General features: G+C 42.1%; 1 protein-coding gene across 1 annotated transcript in view; it reads right to left on the bottom strand.

Moving 5' to 3' along the window:
- Positions 1 to 25550, bottom strand: part of LOC125110806 (phosphatidylcholine translocator ABCB4) — an 85258-nt gene that overhangs the window by 4549 nt on the left and 55159 nt on the right. Inside the window, exons 16-24 of the mRNA XM_047752405.1 lie at positions 23424 to 23528; positions 21639 to 21716; positions 20269 to 20352; positions 18879 to 19082; positions 14814 to 14914; positions 13232 to 13372; positions 9990 to 10146; positions 8523 to 8720; positions 6848 to 7054 (exon numbers count right to left, since the gene is read on the bottom strand). Of these exons, the coding sequence (XP_047608361.1) occupies positions 6848 to 7054; positions 8523 to 8720; positions 9990 to 10146; positions 13232 to 13372; positions 14814 to 14914; positions 18879 to 19082; positions 20269 to 20352; positions 21639 to 21716; positions 23424 to 23528 (1275 nt within the window). The remainder of the gene's footprint in view (positions 1 to 6847; positions 7055 to 8522; positions 8721 to 9989; positions 10147 to 13231; positions 13373 to 14813; positions 14915 to 18878; positions 19083 to 20268; positions 20353 to 21638; positions 21717 to 23423; positions 23529 to 25550) is intronic.

Genomic DNA, 25550 nt, shown 5'->3' with positions numbered 1-25550 from the left:
CTGGGCACTTCCCAAATCTGCCTAAGGCTCATTACCACTTCCCAGGCCCCTACAACTAGCAGTAGCCTGTGCCACCTTTCTGCAGGTCCTTGCCACTGTTAAGAGCCCAGCAACCCCACGCTGACTACTAGCCCTACCCACTGCCTCCTTCTCCCTGGAAACACACTCAGCACCCTGGGCATAACAGCTGGCTCACACTGAAAAAAGAGACAGCGAATATCCAAACTCCCATGCCAAAAATAAATAGTAACCCCCCACAAAATAGACAGGGGTGCTCTTGCATAGAAATAGCCCTCCAAGACTACAGCTTGGTTTCCCTAAACTCACATAAAAAGAAAAACATAAGCAAGATGAAGAATCTCAGCAACCATGCCCAGTTAAAAGAACCAGAGCATTCTGCTGAAGGAGCAAACAATGAAACAGACCTCTGCAGTCTAATAGACACTGAGTTTGAAAAGGAGACAGTGAAAATACCAAAGGAATTAAGGGTGAATATGAGGGAATTAAGAGAGGATATAAAGAGTAATGCAGATTACTTTAGAAAGGAATTAGAAAATATATGGACAAACCAAGAAAAATTAGAAAACTCATTTGCAGAGATGCTAACTGAGCTCAAGGCACTAAATAGCAGAATGAATAATGCAGAGGAATGAATTAGTGACTAGGAAGACAGAATAATGGAAATCACCCAATCGGGACAACAGATAGAAAACCAAATGAAAAAACATGAAAGCTTTATAAGAGATCTATGTGATAATATAAAGCAGGCCAATCTACACATAATAGGTATTCCAGAAGGAGAATAAAAAGAAAAGGGGATTGAAAATATATTTGAAGAAATTATGTCTGAAAACTTTCCAAATCTAAAGAAAACATATCAGGATACTGGAAGCACAGAGGGCCCCAAACAAGTTGAACCCAAACAGGCCCACACCAAGACATATTATAATAAAAATGGCAAAAGTTGGAGTTCCTGTCATGGCTCAGCAGTTAGTGAACTCAACTAGCGTCCATGAGGATGCGGGTTCGATCCCTGGCCTCACTTAGTGGGTTAAGGATCCAGCATTGACGTGAGCTGTGGTGTAGGTCGCAGATTCGGCTCAGAGTCCACATTGCTGTGGCTGTGGTGTAGGCCAGCAGCTGCAGCTCTGATTTGACCCCTGGCCTGGGAAGCTCCATATGCCATGGGTGCAGCCCTAAAACAAAAAGACCAAAAAAAAAAAAGGCAAAAGTTAAAGAGAGGATTCTAAAGGCAGCAAGAGAAAAACAAAACGTTAATTATGAGGGAACCCCCATAAGGCCATCAGCTGATTTTTCTACAGAAACACTACAGGCCAGAAGAGAGTAGCAAGTGGCTAGATATACTGAAAGTTCTAAAAGGGAAAAATTTGCAGCCTAGAATATTCTACCCACCAAGAATATCATTTATTTTATTTTTTTTTTTCAGGGCAGCACCCGTGGCATATGAAGGTTCCCAGGCTAGGGGTCTAATTGGAGCTGTAGACCTACACCACAGCTCCCAGCAACAATGGATCCTTAACCCACTGAGTAAGGCCAGGGATCAAACCCGCCACCTCATGGTTCCTAGTTGGATCTGTTTCTGCTGTGCCACAATGGGAACTCCAAGAATATTTAAAATAGAAGGAGAAATAAAGAATTTCTCAAACAAAAGGTAAAAGAGTACAGCAATACTAAATCCATTCTAAAAAAATACTGAAAGGACTTCTCTAAATAAAAAAAAAAGAAGAAGAAACAGGATGGAGAAAATCACAATTGGAATGCAATCAAATAAGCTAGTGTACAGATATAAAAGGGAAAAAAAACCTGTAAAAGTGACAATAAACACAAGGAACATCAAAAGGACAAACATGAAGCTGTTAAAAAAGGACTTCAACATCATAAAATGTAGGGAAGGAAAGTAAGAAAACCTAGACTCTTTTTTTTTTTTTAAATAATGTGTTTGCTCCTATATGATTATCAGGATAAATCAAATAGATATAGGAAAGGGTTAATATACTTAAAAAATGGCAACCACAAATCAAAACTGATTATTACATTCACAAAAACTAAAACTAAAATAAATAAAATGCCATGGGTGGGGCCCTAAAACAAACAAACAAAAAAAGGCAAAAGTTAAAGAGAGGATTCTAAAGGCAGCAAGAGAAAAACAAAACGTTAATTATAAGGGAACCTCCATAAGGCTATGAGCTGATTTTTCTACAGAAACACTACAGGCCAGAAGAGAGTGGCAAGATAGATCAAAAGTTCTAAAAGGGAAAAATCTGATCATAGAATAAACGGAAATCATCCCACCAAAAAAAGAAAGGAGCAACAGAGAAACATAGAATCAACTGGAAAACAAGGTTTAAAATGGCAATAAATACATATTTATTGATAATTACCTTAAATGTCAATGGACTGGATGCTCCAATCAAAAGACAGAGTGGCAGACTGGAGAAAAAAAGCACGAGCCTACAATATGTTGTACATAAGAGACTCATGTTAGGGCAAAGGACACATATAGATTGAAAGTGAAGGGAAGGGAAAAGATATTTCAAGCCAATGAACAAGACAGGAAAGCAGGAGTTGCAATACTCATATCAGACAAAATAGACTTTAAAACAAAGGCCGTAAAGACAAAGAAGGACACTATTTAATGATAAAAGGATCCATTCAAGAAGAGGATTTTTATTATACTTATCAATATATATGCCCCCAATATAGGAACACCCAGATACATACAACAAATACTAGCATAGATAAAGAGGAGAAATTGATGGGAATACAATAATATTAGGAGACTTTAACACCCCACTCATATCAACGGACAGATCCTCTAGACAGAAAATCTGTAAGGCAATAGAGATCCTAAATGACACAGTACAAAAGTTAGACTTAATTGACATTTACAGGACATTACATCCCCAAAAAATTAGAATGTACATCCTTCTCAAGTGCACATGGAACATTCTCAAGGACTGACCACACACTGGGGCAAAAAACTCACCTCAACAAATTTAAGCGTAGAAACTATTTCAAATGTCTTCTCTGACCACTGACATGAAACTACAAATCAACCACAGGAAAAGAAATGAGAAAAACTAACTACATGCTACTAAAAAAACCAATGGATCAATGAGGAAATCAAATAGGAAATTAAAAAATACCTCGAGACAAATAATAATGAAAACATAACATTCAAACTCTCTGGGATGCCACAAAAGCAGTGCTCAGAGGAAAATTCATAGTGATACAGGCCTTCCTCAAAAAAGAAGAAAATCTCAAATTGACAACTTAACCCACCATCTAAATGAATTAGAAAAACAAGAACAAAACCTAAAGTCAGCAGAAGGAAGGACGTCATAAATATCAGAGATCTTTAAATCTTTAAATCAATAAAATAGAGATTCAAAAAACAATAGAAAAAAAAATCAATCAAACCAAGAGCTGGTTCTCTGAAAACGTAAGCAAAATTGACAAACCTCTGTCCAGACTCACTAAGAAGAGGTGAGGAAAAAACCCAAATAAACAAAGTAAGATATGGAAAAGGAGAAATCTCAAAGGATACTGCAGATATATATTTAAAAAAAACAAGAGAACACTATGAATAATTATATGCCAACAAATTTGATGACTTAGAAATGGACAACTTTCTAGAGACTTACAGCCCACCGAAACTGAGTCAAGAAGAAATAGATCAACTGAACAGACTCATCACTAGAAATGAAAATGACTATGTAATAAAAACACTGCCTACAGCACCACTGAGGTCAGTATGGAGATACCTTAGAAACCTATATATAGAACTACCATATGACCCAGGTATCCCACTCTTGGGCATATATATGGACAAAACTTTCCTTAAAAAAGACACATGCACCCACATGTTCATTGCAGCTCTATTCACAATAGCCAAGACATGGAAACAACCCAAATGTCCATTGACAGATGATTGGATTAGGAAGATATGGTGTATATATACACCATGGAATACTACTCAGCCATAAAAAAGAATGAAATAATGCCATTTGCAGCAACATGGGTGGAACTAGAGACTCTCATCCTGAGTGAAGTAAGTCACAAAGAGAAAGACAAATACTATATGATATCACTTATATCTGGCATCTAATATATGGCACAAATAAACCTTTCCACAGAAAAGAAAATCATGGACTTGGAGAATAGACTTGTGGTTGCCGAGGGGGAGGGGGAGGGAGTGGGGTGGGTGGGAGCTTGGAGTTAATAGATGCAAATTATTGCCTTTGGAATGGATTAGCAATGAGATCCTGCTGTGTAGCACTGAGAACTATGTCAAGTCACTTATGATGGAGCATGATAATGTGCGAAAATAGAATGTGTACATGAATGTATAACTGGGTCACCATGCTGTACAGTAGGAAAAAAATTGCATTGGGGAAATAACTATTAAAAAATAATAATAGTAGTAAAATGAAAAATAAACACACACACACACACACAAACCACTGCCTACAAACAAGAGTACAGGACCAGATGGCTTCACAGGTAAATTCTACCAAACATACAAAGAGGAACTTATACCCATCCTTCTTAAACTTTTCTAAAAGACTGAAGAAAAAGAACACTCCCAAAGACATTCTATGGAGCCACCATCACCCTAATACTAAAACCAGACAAAGATACCACCAAAAAAGAAAACTACAGGCCAATATCTTTGATGAATATATACACAAAAATTCTCAACAAAATTTTAGCCAGCAACATATAATAATGACCATACACTTGGAGTTCCTGTAATGGCTCAGCAGTTAATGAACGCAGCTGGCATCCATGAGGATGCGAGTTTGATCCCGGGCCTTGCTCAGTGGGTTAAGGATCTAATATTGCCATGAACTGTGTAGGTCTCAGACATGACTCAGATCTAGCATTGCTGTGGCTGTGGTATAGGCCTGCAGCTACAGCTCCAACTCGACCCCTAGCCTGGGAACCTCCATGTGCTGCAGGTGTAGCCCTAAAAAGACACAAAGACAAAAAGTCAAAACAACAACAACAACAACAAAAGTGGGATTCATCCCAGGTTCACAAGTATGGTTCATCATACGCAAGTCAACCATCATACACCACATTAACAAAAGAAAAGTCAAAAACCACATGATCCTCTCAATAGGTGCAGAAAAAGCATTTGACAAAGTCCAACATCCATTCATGATCAAAACTCTTACCAAAGTAGGTATAGAGGGAACATACCTTAACATAATAAACGCCATTTATGACAAACCCACAAAAAAATATAATACTCAATGGATAAAAGCTGAAAGACTTCCCGATAAATCTGGAACACGACAAGGATGCCCACTCTCACCACTTTTATTCAACATAGTATTGGAAGTCCTAGACACAGCAAACAAAAGAAATAAAAGGTATCCAAACAAAAGAAATAAAAGGTATCCAAAATGTCACTCTATGCAGATGACCTGATATTATATATAGAAAACCCTAAGGACTCCACCGAAAAACTACTCAAACTGAACAACGAATTCAGCAAAGTAGCAGGATATAAGATTAACATTCAGAAATTGGTCACATTTCAGTATACTAACAATGAAATATTACAAAAGGAATATAAAAATACAATACCTTTTGAAACTGCACCCCAAAAAATTAAATACCTGGGAATAAACCTGACCAAGGAGGTGAAAGCTTTAGATGCTGAGAACTAAAAAACTATAAAAAAAATGGCAATAGCAAATGCTGGAAAAGATTTAGAAAAACTGTTAGAACGCATACTTGCTGGTGGGAACAAAAAATGGGAAAGCCGCTCTGGCAAACAGTTTAGCAGTTTCTTATAAAATTAAACATGCGGTTATCATATGGCCCAGCAATTGTACTCCTGGGCATTTATCCTAGAGAAATAAAAATAGGTTCACACTAAGACCTGTACACAAACATTTATGGCAGCTTTATTCTTCTTAATAGACAAAAACTGGAAACAACCTACATGTGCTTTGAGATGACTAGTCACACAAGCTGTATCTAGACCATGGATCCTACCCAGTGAGAAAAAGGAATGAACTATAGTTAGAAACAACAGCTTCAGGGAATTGTGCTGAGTGAAAAAGCTAAGCTCACAAGGTTAAACACTGTACGTGTGTTTATATAACATCCTTAAAGTATAAAATTACAGAAGTAAGAGAATACTTAGTGACTGCCAGAGGTTGTGGGGAGTCAGGGCGGGGAGGCGGGGTGTATGGTTTTAAAAGCATATGAGGGATCTTTGAGGTGATGAAAACATTCTATATCTTTACTGTGGTACTGGACACATGACTCCACTTACGCAATAAAATGGAATAGAACAAAATACACACATACACAAATGCATACAAGTAAAAACAGGGAAATCTAAATAAGATCAGTGGGTAGTATCAAATTAGTACTGTGGTTGTAATTTGTATTAGTTTTGCAAGATGTCATTCATTGCAGGAAACTAGAGAAAGGGTACGTACGATCTCTATTCCTTACACCTTCTTGAGAACCTCTAATGATCTCAAATGTTGAATTCACAAAGAAAGCACCACAAGGGATACAGTAAACATGGCTACAGTCAGAATGCAGCCCACAAACACCAGTTTGAGGTGACCTAATATCACCTCATTTGTTTCTGAGGACATTCATATAATATGTGAGGTAGACATGATGACTCATTTTCCCCTTACTATAAGGAAACCTGGTATCATGGAATTCAGTCTTGTCCAAGGTCACAGTACCAGGTCAGAGCCAAGGACTAGAGTCTAACCTTGGGAACTGCTGGAGGGGGCCAACAGTTGTAGTTGATGCTGATTCCATCCTAGGAAGTCACCAGTTGACTTACATGGGGTAAGGTCTCAATGAAGGGGTGAATGTTGGCCTCCTTGGCCGCCCACACAATCTCCTCCAGGGTCACAATGCGGCTGTTGTCCCCATAGGCGATGTTCTCGGCAATGCTGCAGTCAAACAGGATGGGCTCCTGGGACACGATGCCGAGCTGGGCTCTCAGCCACTGGACATTGAGTTTCTTTGCTTCCTGGCCATCTAGCAGCTGAAACACCAGAGTCCACAAACTATCAGATGGGCTTAAAAACAAAGTAACTTTCTAGACATTAAGTTACTGTCTAGGTTTCCCATTGGGAGGGAGCCACAGCAGTTTGTAAAATCCCAAGCCTCTCGGGCTGTAAGTTTTCACACTACTGGAGGTGGACAGCCAACAGAATGTTTTTTTACAGTAACTAGGTTATTCCCTTCTTGTTCTGCCTGGCAAAACGGTAGCACATTTGGCCCCATCCTTCCATACTACATTCTTTGTTCCTATCTGCCCTCCTCCAAGCAAGTGTACCATCCTCTGCCTTTAGGAAGTAAGTCCTCCGTGTATCTGATGTCACTTTTCAACTCAACTTTCCCTCCACCTCCAGGCACACCAGGGAAACAGCAGATCAGCATCCTGGCCCCAGGTCCTCAAAGAGCCTTCTCTCCTGTCCTGCCTCTATCTGTCTTTCCCTTGAGAACTACCAGCCTTCAGCTTCCCCCATGTCTCTTTTTGACGCTGAGCACTGAGGGCAAGAGTTCAACAGAAAGCAGACGAGCTCCCAGGGCAATATCTTTATCTTTGGAAGAATAGTTTTGGCGGTGGTGGTTTGGATCATTTTCTGTTTGCCGTAAGCAGGAGGCATGGTGGTTCTAGAGGGGCCTTGTGATAGGATAAGTGAGAATACAGCTTCCAGCAAAGAGAAGGTCATGGGTGAGGAAACAGACACAAATCCAACCCATCTTAACCTCTCAAGAAAGGAGATCCCACCACAATAATTAGCACAGCCTACCTACAGAGTTGTTGAGCTGGTTTGCCTATATTCATGGCATTAGAGTAAGTGTAGTAGTGGAAGCATAAGACTTCCCACAAAGAAACAGCACAACAAGGTTGAACCCTCTGGTGATTGTCTAACTGGAGGGGGGGGGGGGGGCTCCCTGGGTTAGGTCAGTGGGCACCCTCACCAGGTAATGGGAGATGCAGGCATTATTATTGGTAAGAGATGAGTCTCCCCTTATAGAAGACAGCCAGGGGCTGGATGCCACAAAATCAGTGTGAAAGCAAATACGCAAGAGCTGGAGGTAAGGATCAAAGAGAGCCTTGAGTTCAGGTTAGAGAGAGAAGGCAAAGCAGGAGCAGGGGTGGGAGTCTATGGAGAGCTCTGGAGGAGTGTGTGGCTTACCTTCCTAACCCAGGGAGTGAGTGAGTGTTCACACAGCAGGATCAGGCTGGCTCCAAAGGCCCAGCACAGGGTAGAGATAAACTTCACAGTCAGTATTTTCTCACTAGACTCAATTCCAGATGTTTGACCCTATTGTCCCCAAGTATGTGTCTGACTAGGGATGCCAGTTTGGGGTGTATAAAATGTTGTCATTTTCTCAATGAGGACTACAGGTCTTGTGTAGTTTTCTGTTATAGGAATATGGGTTTAGCCACTAGAAATACTGCCTTAGGTCAGGTTACTAATTTATGTCAGTGTGCTCACCACTGTTCCAAACACTGGGTCGTAGAACCGCTCCAGGAGCTGGACCACCGTGCTCTTCCCACAGCCGCTGCTGCCCACCAAGGCCAGGGTCTGGCCCTTCTTCACCTCCAGGCTCAGCCCCTGAAGCACAGGCACGTTGGGCCGGGTAGGATAGCGGAACACGACGTCATTAAGGGTCACATTTCCTTCAAACTTATCCTAAAAATAACGTTTATATTGCTCTTATAATTGGTCTGACAGTTACGGCAAAGAAAAGCATAATTTCAAGGAAACATTACCAAAGACGATAGCAGAGAAATAGAAAGTTCATCTTCAGTACAAGTACCAGCTCGAGTCAGTATCGGTAGCAGGTTGTTATATAACATAAAGATGGGAGCTGAGGGAACAGTTTAGTTGAAAGAGTCATGCAGCAAGAGTGGACATCTCAACTCATCTTCTGCTTTGGTTGAGACAAACATTTGATCTTCCCTGCTGATGATTCTGTGGCCAGAACCAAGTAAATAGCTAAAAGCTCAAAGGCTTGGGGATTGAGAGCAGTTTCTACCGGCAGTCTCTGTGAATAGCCCTTGTCTCGAGCCCTGGCAGCCTCTTAATCTCACTCACTGGGCACAGCAATTTTCTCAGAACATGAAATACCTGGTTAAGTCCCCCAAAACTGTTTAAGTCCCCATGTCTTTTTGCCCACGCTGCTTCTCCTGCATTAAAACGTGCAGTGACTTGTGTCATACAAAGAACACAAAGAACATTCAGATCTAAGTTAGGAGATAGTCCAAAGTAGGATTTTTTTCCTCCTACTCTGAATAAAGTGGCCTTCTTCCAAGTGTAACACAGGCCTTACAAAATGTGACTGAAGCCAGATTGCTAATACAGAATCACATATCTTCCATGCAGAAATGACTCACAATTTTTGTGGAAATTATTCAGTTCCAGTACATCTGGGTTTGGAGCTGTTTTTTGCTGCCTTTTATTTTTTTTATTATTATTATTTCTTTTGTCTTTTTAGGGCTACACCCGCAGCACATAGAGGTTCCCAGGCCAGGGGCTGAATCAGATCTGTAGCTGCTGGCCTACACCACAGTCACAGCAACACTGGATCCAAGCCACGTCTGTGACCCATGCCGCAGCCCATGGCAATGTCAGATCCTTAACCTACTGAGCGATGCCAGGGATCAAACCTGCAACCTCATGGCTCGCAGTTGGAGCCATTTCTGCTGCGCCATGATGGGAACTCCTGGTTTTTGCTTTTTTACTTTTGATGTGCTACACATGAGAATCCTTGCAACCACCTATGAAATTTTAAAATGCCAGGAAAGTTGGCCAAATATCAGTAGTCTGGTAGCTGTCACAAAGCTAGCAAAGTTAATGTCAGTGTAATCAGTACAAATTTATCCTGCAGTTACAATCTAGCAAACAGCAAACCTTTAGGAGAAAATTAACTAAGGGCTCATCAGACAACAGGCAACTCACAGGCCTCAGGCCTTCCTCACTGTGGCTGTCAATCAAAGGTTGTCTTTCAAACAGTCTGAATAAGTGGGCTGCAGACAGCTTGGCTTTAGCATAGTCTGGAGCAAAGGAACTAGCGTGTCCTAGAGCCACGGCACCAAACACAATCGCTGAAAACACCCTAGACAGAAGCAGAGGAGTTTTTTAAATTAGCTTATATCATTAGCTCCAGGATGTTTGAAAGTCCAAAGACATACTGCTTACCAGTATGGATGTTTTTATTCCCCCCCCACCACCACCACCACCCACACACATTTCTACAGAATTCCCTGGAGGAGAGGCAGGGTTTCCTTTTCCTCTACTGCCTTTTGGCTTCCTTCAGGAGCTTCTCACTTCTTGAACTTCATGTAACTTTGTCTGTTTGGCATATGGAGTTCCCGGGTCAGGGATAGGATCCAAGGCGACCTACACACAGCAGATGTGTCAACAGCATTCATTTATTTATTTGCTTTTTTAAGGGCTGCACCTGCAGCATATGGAAGTTTCCAGGCTAGGGGTGGAGTCAAAGCTACAGCTGCCTGCCTACACCACAGCCAACAGCAACTTGGGATCCGAGCTACATCTGTGACCTACACCACAGCTCAGGGCAACGCTGGATCCTTAACCCAGTGAGCAAGGCCAGGGATTGAATCTGCATTCTCATGGATATTAGCTGGATTCATTTCCACTGTGCCACAATGGGAACTCCCAAAACCATATCCTTTTAACCCACTGTGCTAGCTTGGGAATGAACCTTCATCCTGGTGCTGCAGAGACACTGCTGATTTCTGTTGTGCCACAGTGAGAACTCTAATGTCATGTAACTTTGTAAAGTTCTCTCTCAGGAGCGGCAGATAACTGAATCTGATTTGTGATCTCGGGTAATTCCAGAAACTAGCTGTACATGCCATTTAGAGTGGAGAGAACTGAAGCCCCGAGTGCTTAAGGGACCTGATTGGTCCCAGACAAGAAATGAGGCTTCTTATTGACTCTACAGCTGGGACCTCCAGTCTGTGGTTTCTTCTACACTCCTGCTCAAACAATAATCATTGTTGTGGAGGTTAAACAATTATCAGGCAAAAAAAACTTCAGTGCAAATAGCTTTTCACTTACAAGTAGAATAACTATTGCTAAAACTCTGAAAAAGCAACTGAAATTCAGCTAAAGGTCTCGTCTCCAATTCTATGCTCTTTAAAGAATGGATATGGATTCTAACTTCCAGGAAGAACTAGAGAGTCGGAGATCACATCTACACAAAGCTATTTACTTTTGGCACCAGAACTCCCCAGAAAGAAGAGGGGATAGGAAAATCTCTATTAACGATGGAGAACTTAAAACAGTATTTTCCCAAACTTAGATATTAAAATATGTTTTAATTACATGGGGGTCGGGATGGTGTACGGCATGGCTCTCCTTTAAATACTTGACATGGTTGGTTATCAAAAATCCACATTTAGAAGAATAATGAAATTGTGTCTAATCTCTTGGGATAAAACATGATGGGAGATAGAGACAAAGTCATATATACACTATATATATATATATATATATATATATATATATATATATACACACACATACACATGGCTCACTGTGCTGTAGAGCAGAAATTGGCACAACATTGTAAATCAACTATAATTTTTTTAAAAAGAATGATTAACATAGCCAGTAATGCAACTTTAGTAGGAAAGATTTAACTTATCCAGAATTTAGCATTTTAATGGTAAAAATAAAACCATTTTTAAAAAAGGACCAATTTTCTTACTGGTATTTTCCTAGACAATACAAGTACTCCACATTGTCATTCTCAGCTGGGTATCTCCATTTGTCTCTCCAAAACCTTTCTGCTCTTCCATCTCCATTTTACACCATCCCCCTCTGTGCCTAAGAGGCTGACCTTCACGGTCTGCCTCTTAGGTGTTCTGGTCCTCTAGTTCCTGATGGGCCTTGGCAAGAAACAGCATAGCCAGGGAGAGGAGGGCTGAGGAAGTGGTCCATGATGTTTGTTTTGTTGGCCTCTTTCTTATTGGGTTATTGTGGCATCACTGTGCTTCCTGCAAAGACCACAGAGGGCCCCTGTGCTGGGTTCTGAAAATCTTTCCCTCCTCTCGCCCTTTAGGCTTAAGTAAGGTCTTAGTGATTCCTGGATGGGCAGTACTGATCTTTAACGCTCACAGACCCTGTGGCAAGCTCTCCTTGGTTACCCCAGAAGCTGTGCCATTTGTTTCCTGCTGGGATCCTGACTGGTGCAAAGGTTATATATTCTTTATTCATGATTATTTTAATTTTGGAGGGAAACAAAAGAATAGCTCTTAAACACTTTCACTTTGTCTGTCTTGACCCTGTTTTTTTGTTTTTGTTTAAGTCGCTTGCTTCTGCTTTAAAAATCATCCCGTCAGAATAGAAATATTCCAAGTGATTATACAAAGAATGGCTTCCTTTTGGCAAGACTAGACTGCAGCCTGAATGTATGTAGTATATTTTGAAATCCCATTAGCTGGCCTTGGAAACCAAGACAATAGGAAAGGCTAGGAAGCAAAAGTTGGCAGGGTCATCCCAGGTCTGGTTAGGGAAGAGCCTTTACCAGACTTCAGTCAAGCATTTCCCTCCCATCATCAAGGCAATTTGGTTGCAGATAGATAAACTCTGTATTAAACTCTGTATTGGTCCCATGGATGCTAGCAGTTTTCTAATTGTGATTTATCTCTGCATTGAGAATGTTTTCTATCCTCCTGACTGGACTTTTAAATATTACTAAAATTCTGGCTTATGATCAGTTTCATGACCTTGGTTAGTTTTTGTCTACTCAGATAAACTGTCCTTGGAATACTGACAACATCAGAGTTCTATAGCTGGTTCATCTTTTCTACCTCTTTTCAAAACAAGTGAGTTTTGGAGCTCTCACTGTGGCTCAGCGGTAATGAGGACGTGGGTTCCATCCCTGGCCTTGCTCAATGGGTTCAGGATCTGGCGTTGCCACAATCTGTGGCGTAGGTGTCAAATGCAGCTCAGATCTGGGGTGGCCATGGCTATGGTGTAGGCCAATGGCTGCAGCTCCAATTCAACCCCTAGCCTGGGAACTTCCATATGCCATGGCTGCAGCCCTAAAAAGCAATAAACAAACAAACAATTCAATGACTAAAACAAGTGAGTTTGTCTACTCCAGACTTTTGCAAGGACCTATTGAAAATTTATGGGCTAATCTCAGTATATTAAAAGGTACTTACAGAATAACATCTCTGAAGCGCATGTGTCCGTTCACAATGAGATAGGCACCAAATCGAAAACAACCGGCATAGGAAAAATACATAAACGCTTGTGAAATACTAAAAGTAATCCCATAGATGTGTGCCTTCTGCACAGAATTCCTGAAAAGCAGATTGGTTTATTTGTCACCATCTCTTTCTTAGTCTCTCTTAGCACCGTGTTGTGCAAAGAGCACAGCTTCTAAATCAAGCCAACCTGTGTTTAAATTCTGCCCCTAGTGATAATCAGTTTAAGTGACTTCACCTCTCTACACATCAGTTTTCTGATGTGTTAAGATGGGGATAACTAGTGTGATAATGAATTGTTTTGAAATCGAAATAGACAAGGTAAACATCTAGCATAGTAGCCAGCTCATAGTGGTTGCTCAAATGATAGCTGCTGTTATTGTTACATGTGATTATCTGGTAACTCAGATATTCAACCCTTATGATGTAAACATGATTGACGTGTCAAAATAAAGGATGTCCAAGTTAGGACTATAGTTTGAATTGCCTAAATGTGGATTGCTTTATCGTCTTTTCTTCTGTGGCTATAGTCTGTCACATCTTAAATTCAGAGAAGTAAGGTCACTGAGGTTTAATAAACACACCAGAAGTTCTTTCCAGAGCAAGACCCCACCAGCCCCAACACAATTTCTTCTGCACCATTCCTAACAAGACCTCATGCTATCCTTTATTAGTTTGGCTACTTTATTTTTCTAAATCCTTCAGAAGAAAAAGAATTTACTTACTCTCAGGTTAGAAGGAAGGCATTTGGCAAGAGGGGAAATTCAAAATATGATGGATGTGGATAGTTGAACTTCTGTGCTGTGAGCATGGTGTTACAAGACTTAATGTTACTGAACAATGTACAAATGCTGTGGACAGACATCTGTCAAATATCAAATGGACAGCAAAAGGTAGCTACAAGTGGTATATCTAACTAAGAAAGTGTATACATTGAGAACTTCAACTATCCCTCTTCAAATGGAAGTGTTCAAAACTCTTATACTACAAAGTTGTGATTCAAGTTGTGTTCAAATATATTTATAAAATAGGCTTTGGCTGGAAACAAGTAGTGAACAGATGCTGGGGGTTTGTTGAATTGCTTGGCTATAAACCAGTGGAATAGGCTATGCATCTTTGTTTTCTGAGTAGGATGGATCTGGTCTTCATCCAGAGAACAAAGGAAACACTTTAACCAAACAAAAAGTTTCACCTTTGCATAATTCACTGAAAACAAAGGCTTGAGCAATCCCCTAAAAGAATATTTATCTTGAATCACCCAGTTGGGTTAATGTTGCCTGAGTCAATGAACAAATGCTTGCACAGCCCTCTGTACCTTTCAGCTCTTGGAGACCCAACCTTAATGTTTTTACAAGAGATGTAAAAATCCAATCCTGTGGTCCAGTTGCATCAAAAAGCAACTTATTTTCAGTGAGATAATTATTGAAAAGAAAAGTCATCCTTACAATCATACTGTTTGTAGCAGCGACAAAAATTGGAATCAATAAGTCGGCCTAGGAAAACACTAAATTCTTGGGGACAATCATATGCTCATTACCTGTAAGCGCCATACAATTTTGCAACATACATTGATTCAAATTTTCTTTCCTGGGTCAAGGACACAACTGTCCTAATATTTTCTATGGCCTCTGTTGCAATCTGTAATGTAGAACAGATCTTGATTAGAAGGGGGGCTTTTACTTCTGAGACAAACTATATATATATATACACACACACCCCTTAGGGCTCTATCAAAAGAATCCCAAAGGTTATGTTGATGGGTTTCAAATTCCTTTCATTGGGAAAGCAAAGGCACAATGCATTCTTCAGGACAAGGTCTACAACAAAACCAGCAATCTTAAAAGCACCTCTGGTTGTGCTAAACATGGAGACTGAGCAGCGTAGGGTAAGAATGGTGGTGTGGGCACAGGAAGCCCAGTTCCATTCCCAGTCCTGCCACTGGGCAGTTACTTGACTGGCTTTTGTAAAACCCCTTTGTGACTTTGCTTTCTTCATAGGGGAGGAGCCTAGAAGAGACAATTTGGCTAAGTGATTTCTATGGGCCTCCTGGAGGTGCCAGTCACTTCCTCCCTAAAGCGAACTGCTTTTTAGAAAAAATATTTACCCACAATCAAGAACTTCCCAAATGTAAACATCATGACCCTGCCTACAACTCCTGATTATTAAGCCAGAGAAAGACACCTGACAACTCTAGGCCACTCTGATTCAGTTCCCTGGACTTGGAGGCAGCTGTGTGACCTGGGTGGGCCTGCAGATTTAAGAGTGAAGGTCACCAGGGTCTGTGTAGGAAGCTGGTCTGAATGTTCAGCGACTGAGACTTGGGGGCTTTAAATGAGGAGCCGCCTGGATACGCTGCCTTTCTCTGGGTCTTAAGCAAAGCCCTTCTACCAAACCCACCTGCTGGGCCAGTTTTCTGACTCGATCGCCAAGCCACCCTTGGCTAAAGTTACTCATCTGTAACTCAGCTACTTAGTCTAAATCAGAGTTCTGCCACTGAGTCAGCTAAACCACTGGGCAAGGAGTCTAAGATTTCCTTTTAGATTTTTGTCTTATCAGCTTGGAGACTTTTATCTCCGTGCTCAGCTTCTGTAACCAGAAGAAAGCGAGATATTTAATACCTTAGGTTGAAGTAATATAAGGTACGGTAATACTCTGTAGCTTTATTGTAATGGAAACATCTAACAGCAATTATAGCCAGAACAGAGACTACCTCCTGGCCTTTACCCTGTGCCAGCTGTTACCTCCTTTAGCTGACAGATCTCCTTCAGCTTCACAACCACCCCAGAAGGTTCACGTTCATACTCTGTTTGCTCAGGTAAGCAGATGAGGCACAGAGAGGGGACATGCCTGGCCTAAAGCTCAAGAGTTAAGAAGCAGGTGGTGAAGGTTCCGCATCAGGCTACCTGATGCCAAGTCCTTGTTCTTAATGCACTGTGCTCTTTTCCTTCCCTGGCTTTGTAATTTACACAAGGAGAAACTAGTTGTGGGAGCTTTCAAATCTCAATTTTTTGGCATGGAGTAAGTGCTGTGAGGGTTAATTCTGGTTTCTCATCTCAGTCATTAGGCCTGAGTCAAGAGAGTTACTACAGAGCCTCCCCTCACCTCTTCCCAGCCCAGCAACCAGCACCCTCACTACTAAGACTTTCTGGAACCATGACTAATCTGTACTCAGGTCAATGAGAAATCTTTTTTTTCTTGCCTTTCTTCTTTTGCTTTATTTGGGACCATACTCACAGCATATGGCAGTTCCCAGACTAGGGGTCGAATCAGAGCTGCAGCTTCTGGCCTACACCACAGCCACAGCAACGCCAGATCTGAGCTGCATCTGTGAACTATGCAGCAGCTTGCAGCAACTGAGCAAGGCCAGGGATTGAACCTGCATCCTCACAGAAACAATGTTGGGTCCTTCACCCACTAAGCCACAACAGGAACTTTTTTTTTTAAGTGATGTGGTGGTGTTGGGGGGGGTGGGCGGCAGGGAGGAGGGCGGTTTCTAAGACCTTCTTTCTAACCCTCATTTTGAGTTAATCAAGAGTTGACCGAGTATACAAAACTGAATTGTAGTTGGAAATCTGAAATGTTAATTAGCAGCATTCAATCTCTCATTAAAAAAACAAAATAAAACCCTTATTAGGTTAGAGCAGCTATTGAAAGTATTTCAGACTGGTCAGTCTGGGTTATTCATTCTCTGATCCCTGGAACCAGAGAGCACTAGCTGAAAGGAGCTTGGGACATTATCACACGGTTTCTAATGTTCTAAGATTGCAAAGTGAGGACCAGAGAAGCTGAGGATCTTCTCCAGGATTGTACACTGAGCAGCCGCCAGGCCAAGACGGATGATCCAAGATGGTGTTTTGTTTGCCAAACTGCTCCAATCCAACGGCCCTACCCCTGCCCAAACTCTGGCAACTTTCATTGTCATTTGCCATTTTTAAAAGAATTAAGATTCTATTATCTTAACTCGATTCAAGATGATTTCTTTCATGTAACTAGTTTAAGACAAACTACCTATTGACAATTTCCCTTCTGAAATGAGAAAAGCAGCAGGGTTCAGGAAGAGAAAGGAAATGAACACTGCAGGGTGTTTTTTCAGTAGTGAGTTGTATAAGAAATGACAAAAATGATGCCCTGAGATGTACACAGCCAGCAGCCATGGGAACCTGGCTGGGAACCACGCACTGTCTTGGAGACACAACTCTGACCCCAGGAGGGGATGCAGGGCACGTGTGAGAAGGCGGCATCCTCATGGAAAAAATGATAATACTAACACTGCAATGTACTGCACCTGACACCAGTTCAGACCAAAGGGGCAAGGTTTTCAGCAGATATAATTTGTTCGGTGGAAACATGCTTGACTGGAATCTACTCTCACCCTTCACATGCCACACAGGGGAGCAAGTCACCCACCCTCTGACCGCTTTCTTCCCCATGATGGAGAGAGAGTCTCTGCCCCACCTCTCATAATTGTATTAAGACCAGATGCAGCAATGTTTGTGCAAGAAGTTTCTAAATGTCCGCACTGTAGAAACTATCATAATTTATAATCACTCTCTGCTTCACCTCCTAATGTTTCAATAAAGCATAATATTTACATGAATAAGGGTAAAACATGTCCTGGCTGAAATCTATGTTTAAACATCTAAATACATGTACGTGTAAATAAAATGTTTATAGGTTGATTTAGACACATTTAAACCCATATAAAGAGGCCATAGAGTAAAGAACTTTGAAAAAAAAGACCAAGATTTGAATCCCAGCCATGCTTATAATTTGCTTGATTCTCAGGCTCCACATTTGTAAAATTAGGGTAAGAGAAGTACCTGCCTCCTACGACTATCATGAGGAAGAGTTGATGCATAAAAGTACTTAGAACAATAACTGGCACAAAGTAAGGCCCAAGTTAAGTGTGTGCCCAATAGCCAGTCAAGTTAGAAGCACAAATCAGAGCTTTACTGCCCTCTGGTGGCCTCCTTGCTTCATTACAGAAATCATAGTCAAGGCCAAAACTGTCTCAAGTACTGGCAAATGTCCTGTTTTGAATGATTCACTTATAATTCTCTTTCTTAAAGACTGTTCACCCGTAAAATAGGGGTATCTTTTTCCCTAACAATTGCATCAGTATACAAAGTAAAAGGTAAAAATAAACTTTGAGAATTCAGAACATTTTGAAAACTACACATTAAGCACTTCCTACAAGCTAAAAGCTTTATATTAATTATCCTGTTTTCAGGTTCTAGACATTGAAACAGTAAAATATTTCATACACAGTGTTGATAATAAGTAGTTGTAGTGAGAACAAACAGTATCAAAACATGCATGTTGTATTACATTCAAAAAGGATAAGCAATGAGGTCCCAGTTACAGCACAGGGAACTATATCCAGTCTCTTGGGATAGAACATGATAGAAGACAGTATGAGAAAAAGTATGCATAGGCATGTATAACTGGATCACTATGCTGTACAGCAGAAACTGACACAAAATGGTAAATCAATTATACATTTAAAAAAACTATTACACAACCTGAAAAAAACATGCATGTTGCCATCAATCGACTCGTCTACAAATCATAGCGATACCACCTGAAGCCTCGTTGGACCCACCTTTCCAGCAGTTTCCAGTTCTTTTTTATCTCTCTTGGCATTTCCAGCCAGCAATTTCATTTCCACAATTCCTGATACAGCAATAATTGGAACGACCAACAACAGCAAAAGGGTTAACTGCCAACCGTAGATAAACGATATGATAATACCAGTACCAAGGTTGGCTGTATTCTGTGCAATTAAAGCCAACCTTGTCCCCGTGGCCTGCAAGAGCAAAAGAAGAGCTGTGTTTTGAGTTGCAAATCTATGAGCTGCAGCCTTGACTTCCTGGTCAGATTCACGAGAAAGGGTTTTGCGCCTGTGCTAACTTCTGCTCCCTTTCACTACAATAAACCCAAGACACCTGCCTAACTTGGGAGGCTCTGCAGGTTTTTCTGTGCTTTCAACTTGCTTTTCTCTCCTGCCCATGTAACTTCAGCATTGCAGAACCAAGTCATCAGCTGCTCTGCTTTAGAGAGACGCTGTGGGGTGCACACACTTTTTCATGAAGGAAATGTTTAAAAAGGAAACTAACCCTGGACACTCTGGTCATTTTAAAGCTGTTGGCTTCAAACACGTAAGAGGGAGGTTCATGAGCTCCAAAAGACCATTTTTTAGGAAAGGTACATACCCCAAGAGACCACCCCCATAAAGCATGCATAAAGCTGAAGTACTGTTTGCATCACACAGAAAGGAGGCTGTTGTAGGGACAGAAACCAGGGATTCAGTGGCCTTCCCTGGAGATGGTTACTGGTTCAGGGTTGGGCATGTGGCCCAAATTAGTCCAAATCAGATTTAAGGGAAGAGTGTTTGTTTGGTGATTGAGGTCCAGGTGTGCGCTTTCTTTTACTGGATGGGAAACAAGTAAGCTTGTAGCTCTGGTTGCTCCTGGCAGCCACTCTATGGCCATGAGGGAGCGAGCCTCAGGATGAAGCCAATCCTGACGACAGAAGCCACTCAGAGCTAAGAGTCAGAGGGCACATTCAGGACACCTGGGAACCAATGAATCAATTAAGCCTGAAGTCTAACCTTCTCCTTTATTGCTTAGGTCAGTTTCAGTTTTCTGTTATTTGGAGCCGAAGACACTTAATGGCTGCAGCTATGCCATATGTTTATTCCAAACCATGTTCAAGAAAAATGGTAGCAGGAGTTCCTGTTGTGGCACAGCAGAAATGAATTCGACCAGTATCCATGAGGATGAGGGTTCAATCAGTGGGTCAGGGATCCAGCATTGCCGTGAGCTGTGGGGTAGGTGGCAGATGTGGCTCAGATGCTGCATTGCTATGGCTGTGGTGCAGGCCAGCAGCTGTAGCTCCAATTCAACCCCTAGCCTGGGAACTTCCATATGCTGCAGTTGCAGCCCTAAAAAACAAACAAACAAACAAATGATAGCAAAGGGTGATATACGTACGCCTTGGACTTGGGAGGCATCCGTCGCAAGTCTTGTAGAAAGTGCACCAGTACTGTTGTTATGATCATCGAACCAGCTCATGTCCTATGGCACAAAAAACAAAACAAAACAAAAAAAACCCTTTAAATTAGTTCCAAAGTAAAATAAGCAGAGAAAGTCAGATGAAACATCCCAAACCTTCAGTGCTGAGGAGATGCCCACACTTACCTTGGGTGTTGGAGCTGAGGGGAGACCTCACATGCAGGGTGGAGCCCTGATCCTTGCCCTGAGCACTCACTTCCAAGCCCTTCAGTAACCAGGCCCCTCGCTGCTCTGCTGGGGTGGGGAGGGGAGCACGCTGGTGGGGGCGGGGCTTAACCAGGCTGCACTGTGCTCCAGAGCCCCTTCGAGGAGGCTGTGGGTGCACGTCGTGGGGCCAGCACCCAATCCTCACAACTTGTACTATGGACACCTCCTCCCTGATGTGGTGTCTCTCACAGAGGGTGGTGGAGCTGTGCTGGACACAGCTCTTTCTCATAAATTCCAGGTGTGAGATAACAGCCCTGCTTTTTCACCACATTTTTGTTTTGCTTTTGTTTTTGATTTTTTGAAACAAGGATTAGAAGCGTCTTAGATGCGAGTTTAATTACAAGCTACTCATCCACGTTATAAAGTTATATAGAATGACTTTTCCTGCATAGCAATAGTTTAAAAGACACTGAAAAAAGGTTTGCAAACTTGGACTTGCCCAAAATATGATACCTGCTCCGCACCCTTTTGTGAGCAGGAATGCCACCAATTCCTGTCAACTGGATGCATAACAGTCTGGCCCTCTCTTAAGCCTTCTCTATAAAAACAGAAAATTCATGTTTGCACATTTTGCCACATGCCCTGCACTAGGCTGTGACCTCCCCAAGAGGGCAGATAATGCTTTTTATAGTTCCCGCTATCAGCACATGCTCTGGTGAATTAACAAGTGAGTTAATGTGAAAGGAGAACTCAATTACCAACATTTGGTCAAACCTTCAGTTAGTATGGTCAACTCTAAGACAAGAATACCGCCAACCGCCCTTTCCTTTGTCTAAAGGCATCTTGGAGTCTCAAATGACTCACCAGGTTCCACATAGAATCTAGAGAAGAGATACAGGTCCTTGAAAGGACAGTATCCATGTGGAGAGAGAGAGTTGCAAAATAAACCCCAAAGCTACCTAAGTTAAACCTACTCTCATAAAAACCCTGATGTGTCTGCAGATGCTAAGGGACCAGGACAACTTGCAGGGCCTTGACCAGTCCTTATCTGAACACCCGGGATGTACAACATGAACAGCAGGACACCAATAAGAATAGGAAGAGGCTTGAAAGGAAAGAACTTCTCCTGTGCACACACTTACCTGTCTCAGCATCGCTTTAAAAGCCATGGACCGAAGCCTTGTGGTGAGGATCTCGCCAGCCTTCCCAAATGTGAAGCCCTGGGTGAGAAGAGAAGCTTTTGTTTCTTTTGATCATCATGAGCATTCTGACGCAAGTGGGTGTATTCACATGGATGTCTATATTACTTAGGTATGAATCCTCTATTCAAAGTCTATGACCAAATACGAATTCAAAGTCCCAACTGAAAATGCGTGTACTGCTTAATCCGTAGTCTGCAATAGAATGGGAAGAACCCTTGCAAGTGTCTTGTTCGGGCACCCGAACCATTCTAAATAGGCTTCCTCTTTCAAACTCTCAAGGACAACATCTCAGTGAGAATAATATGATACTTAATTACAACTTGCATCGTGTTGCTAATACTTTAAGCAAAACAATCTCAAATGGAAGTAATAACATTCTCTGCAGGAAGGTCCTTGGCTCCCACAGCGAAGAGGGAGGGAGGATGTCCATCGTACCAAGCTCCAATGACCAATGAGCTTGCTTTCCCTTCACAGCTCCACCTGTACTCGGATTAGGGAACCACTAGGCTACTCTTCCTCCCTCGGCGTCCTTGCCAGATACTTTGCCTGTTTCTAATTATACCATGTTCAAACTGGAGAGCAGCCTAGATGTGCATAGCTAGGCTTGCTTCTGGGGCATCAGGGATGGGGTGGGGGAGCCTCCAGCCACACTGAGTGTTGGTGTAGACATGTGAGGTGCTCTCTGAGGATGATACAACCAAGGTCTTTACTCAGCCAGGAGGATCAGTGGCCAGTGCCCAGGGTGAGTCTGCCCCCGGGGTCCAGGCCTAGATGGCCCTGGTCTCTCCCTGCCTTCAATGGCAGATCGCTCAGGCCCGAGAGGGCACCACAGTTCCACCCATCAGCCTGTGTTCATGTGGCACATGCGTGTAACAAACTCCACTCCCTTACACACTAGGGCTTGTGGCTGGATTGGATCTTTGAGTTGTTACCAGCAAGACAATGAATTCTCAAATAAAAAGTGTGGCTTCCTTTTACCACTGGCTCAACAGTGATAAAGGAGAAGCATGCTGGGCATGATCAATAAATTTCATTTCGTGGACTTAATGGATTGCACTGGAAAGGCCTGTGTGGTGCTCACTGAGTTAAAAAAACAAAGGAAATTTGGTTAAAATCAGGGAGACAAGTACAATCACAGCAAGGCTTACTAGTCCATTTTGGCCAGGTCTGCAATGTCTAAATGAAATATAATGTGCGTTTTTCAAATAGTTCTTTAATTAAGGAAGAAAAAAAATCAGAGAAGTTACTTGGTATTATGTGAGAAGTAACAAAAAGAGAATGCCATGGTACCAGTTTTCTTCCCAGTGTATAACTAGTTGAGTTTAATTTATGTTGTCCTGTGAATTCAAGTGTTTTCTTCCTTGGTAATCAATGTTGCTGTACAGCAAGGTGACTCAGTTGTGTGTGTATATATATATATATATATATACCTTTTCAGCCTTTAACATGATATAATTTAGCATACAGGGAAGTCACAATTCCTCCTGTTGAGGGTGCTGCCCTCCACGAGTGCCTTGTGCTAATTGTGTCTACAATTCATTTCAGTCTATGATTTGGAAGTTCTAGGTTCCAAAAGCTAAGGTTTTGGTCACCTGTTTCTTGGTTGGGTTTTGAGTAATTGATAATCTATATTAACAGGAAATTAATAAAATATAATTAATAGATACATCTATACTTTCTAACTGAATGTAGACATGATGAAAAGATCAAATCATAGGTACCTACCTGAAGGAAGAAAGTAAAGAAAGAAATAATTCCCAGACCTAAGAAAAGCAATGAGAACATGTTGCACTTCTGCTGCTTCACTTCATCATCCCCTGGTCCAAAAACCTATAAAAGAACATTTAAAATGCCCACTTGGATTACATGAGCCTTGTTTATTCTTCCCATAAATGGCTTGATAATTTTTAATAATTTTTTTAATTGAATTACAGTTGATTTACAATGTTGTGTTAATTTTTGCTGTACCACAAAGTGACTCAGTTAAAATGTTCTCCTCCATTGTGGTTTATCACAGGATATTGAATATCATTCCCTATGCTACACAGTTAGGCCTTGTTGTTTATCAATTCTATATATAATAGTTTGAGGTAGGGGGTAGATGGACTCCTGGGCTGAGAAGAGCTGGGACTTGTTAGCCTGAGTAAATTAGGCCTTGTTTCATTTTGACACTTCAAGGATAAAGTTAATCCCAGGAGCTGAGCTCTGCTGGAGTAAAAAAAGGTAAGATGACTAAATCAGTCACTCTTGAGGTCAAGGAGATCTCCCTGACTACCCAAGTGCAGAGAGACGCCTCAGGGTCAAAAAGGAGTAGGGGGGGACACCACGCCATAATAAGTTCTGCTAACCTTCTCATAAGCCCTTGCTCTAGAATCCATCTTGCCCAAAAGATGCTCAAATTGTATTGGGTCTGATGAGGTGTGGGAAATAATACAAGATGATTGGCCAAAGGAAAACAAAGACCCAGAAGAACTACCCTATATACGTGATTTAAATCACCTCTCTGGTGCATTTCTCATTCAGGAGGACACCCACACCCACACTTCTCCAAGTGTATTACTGCCTTGCTTCTGTCTTAAATAAACTGCTTCTCCAAGTGCTCTCCCACATGAGCTTCTAATAATAAACTTTGTACCTCTTTTCACAGCTTTTGCCTTCTTGGAACATTCTTGTTTTCAATGGGGGCATGAACCAGGGCAACTTTGCTTTTAGCCTCTAGCCCCTGGTCTAGCAGCTGGGATTCCTAGTTTTCACCCAGGCTGCCCAGGTTCAATTCCTGAGCAGTGAATTAAGATTTCACTTCAAGCCGTCACTCACTGCTGTCTCTGCAATGTCAAGTTTGCATCTGCTAACCCCAAACTTCCAATCCAGCCCTCCTCCACACCCCCTGTCTCCTCTGGTCTGGAGCATCACATTTTAAAAACTACATTTTGAGGGTGAGGTCAAGATGGCAGAGGAGTAAGATGTGGTGCTCAAGGTCTCTCATAAACACATTAAAAAAAAAAAACTACATGTAGAATGATGGCACAGGACATCTACTGAACACTGGTGGAAGACCTTAAACCTCCTAAAGAGGCAAGAAACCCTCCACATAACTGGGTAGAACAAAAGGAAAAAAAAAAAAGAGAGCAGAGAGAAAAAAAAAAAAAAAGGAATCAGGATGGGTCCAGCACTTCTGAGAGGGAGCAGTCAAGGAGGAGAGGAACTCACACCCTGGGAGGCCACAGTCCCAGAGGGAGAAACTCAAAGCCTCAGAGAAAAGCACAGCACCCAGACTGAGGAGGTAAAGCAGGGAAGGGAGCTCCACAGACCACTGATGCCACCACCCTCAGACATCACAACCTGAGCCACAGCCAAAGGAATGCTGGAAGAGGTCTGGACCCACAGGAGAATCAAGGTGCCGTTGTTGGGGACAGTAAGGAGATGAGGGGCGAGACCACCATAGGACTATCTTTCTCTGTACATGCACGGGCTCTCAGGTGGCAAGGTACCTCTTGTACAGGCTATGACTGGCAGGGTGCCTCCTGTGCAAGCTGCAGGTGGCAGCAGCAAACCACCTCAGGCATCTCAGACTCAGAGGTGGCCATGGCCCACCACCACTAGCGGTCTGGGAACAGGCACCACTATGACCCCAGTCACCTCTGGGGTTGCTGCGAAGGAGGGCACTGCAACTGAGAGCCACCCGTTGGCCTCACTATCAAAGGCTCTGGGCACTGCCTATACTTCCCTGAGGGTCATTTCCACTTCCCTGCAACCAGGAGCAGCCTGTGCCAACTCCCCACAGGTCCTCGCCACTGCAGGGCCCAGTAACCAGGCACTGACTACTGGCCCTGCCTATTACCTCCATTTTTC

The sequence above is a fragment of the Phacochoerus africanus genome, chromosome 11 (assembly GCF_016906955.1).
Source record: "Phacochoerus africanus isolate WHEZ1 chromosome 11, ROS_Pafr_v1, whole genome shotgun sequence".
Classification (NCBI taxonomy): Eukaryota; Metazoa; Chordata; class Mammalia; order Artiodactyla; family Suidae; genus Phacochoerus; species Phacochoerus africanus.
This window is presented reverse-complemented; position numbering and strand designations above follow the sequence as displayed.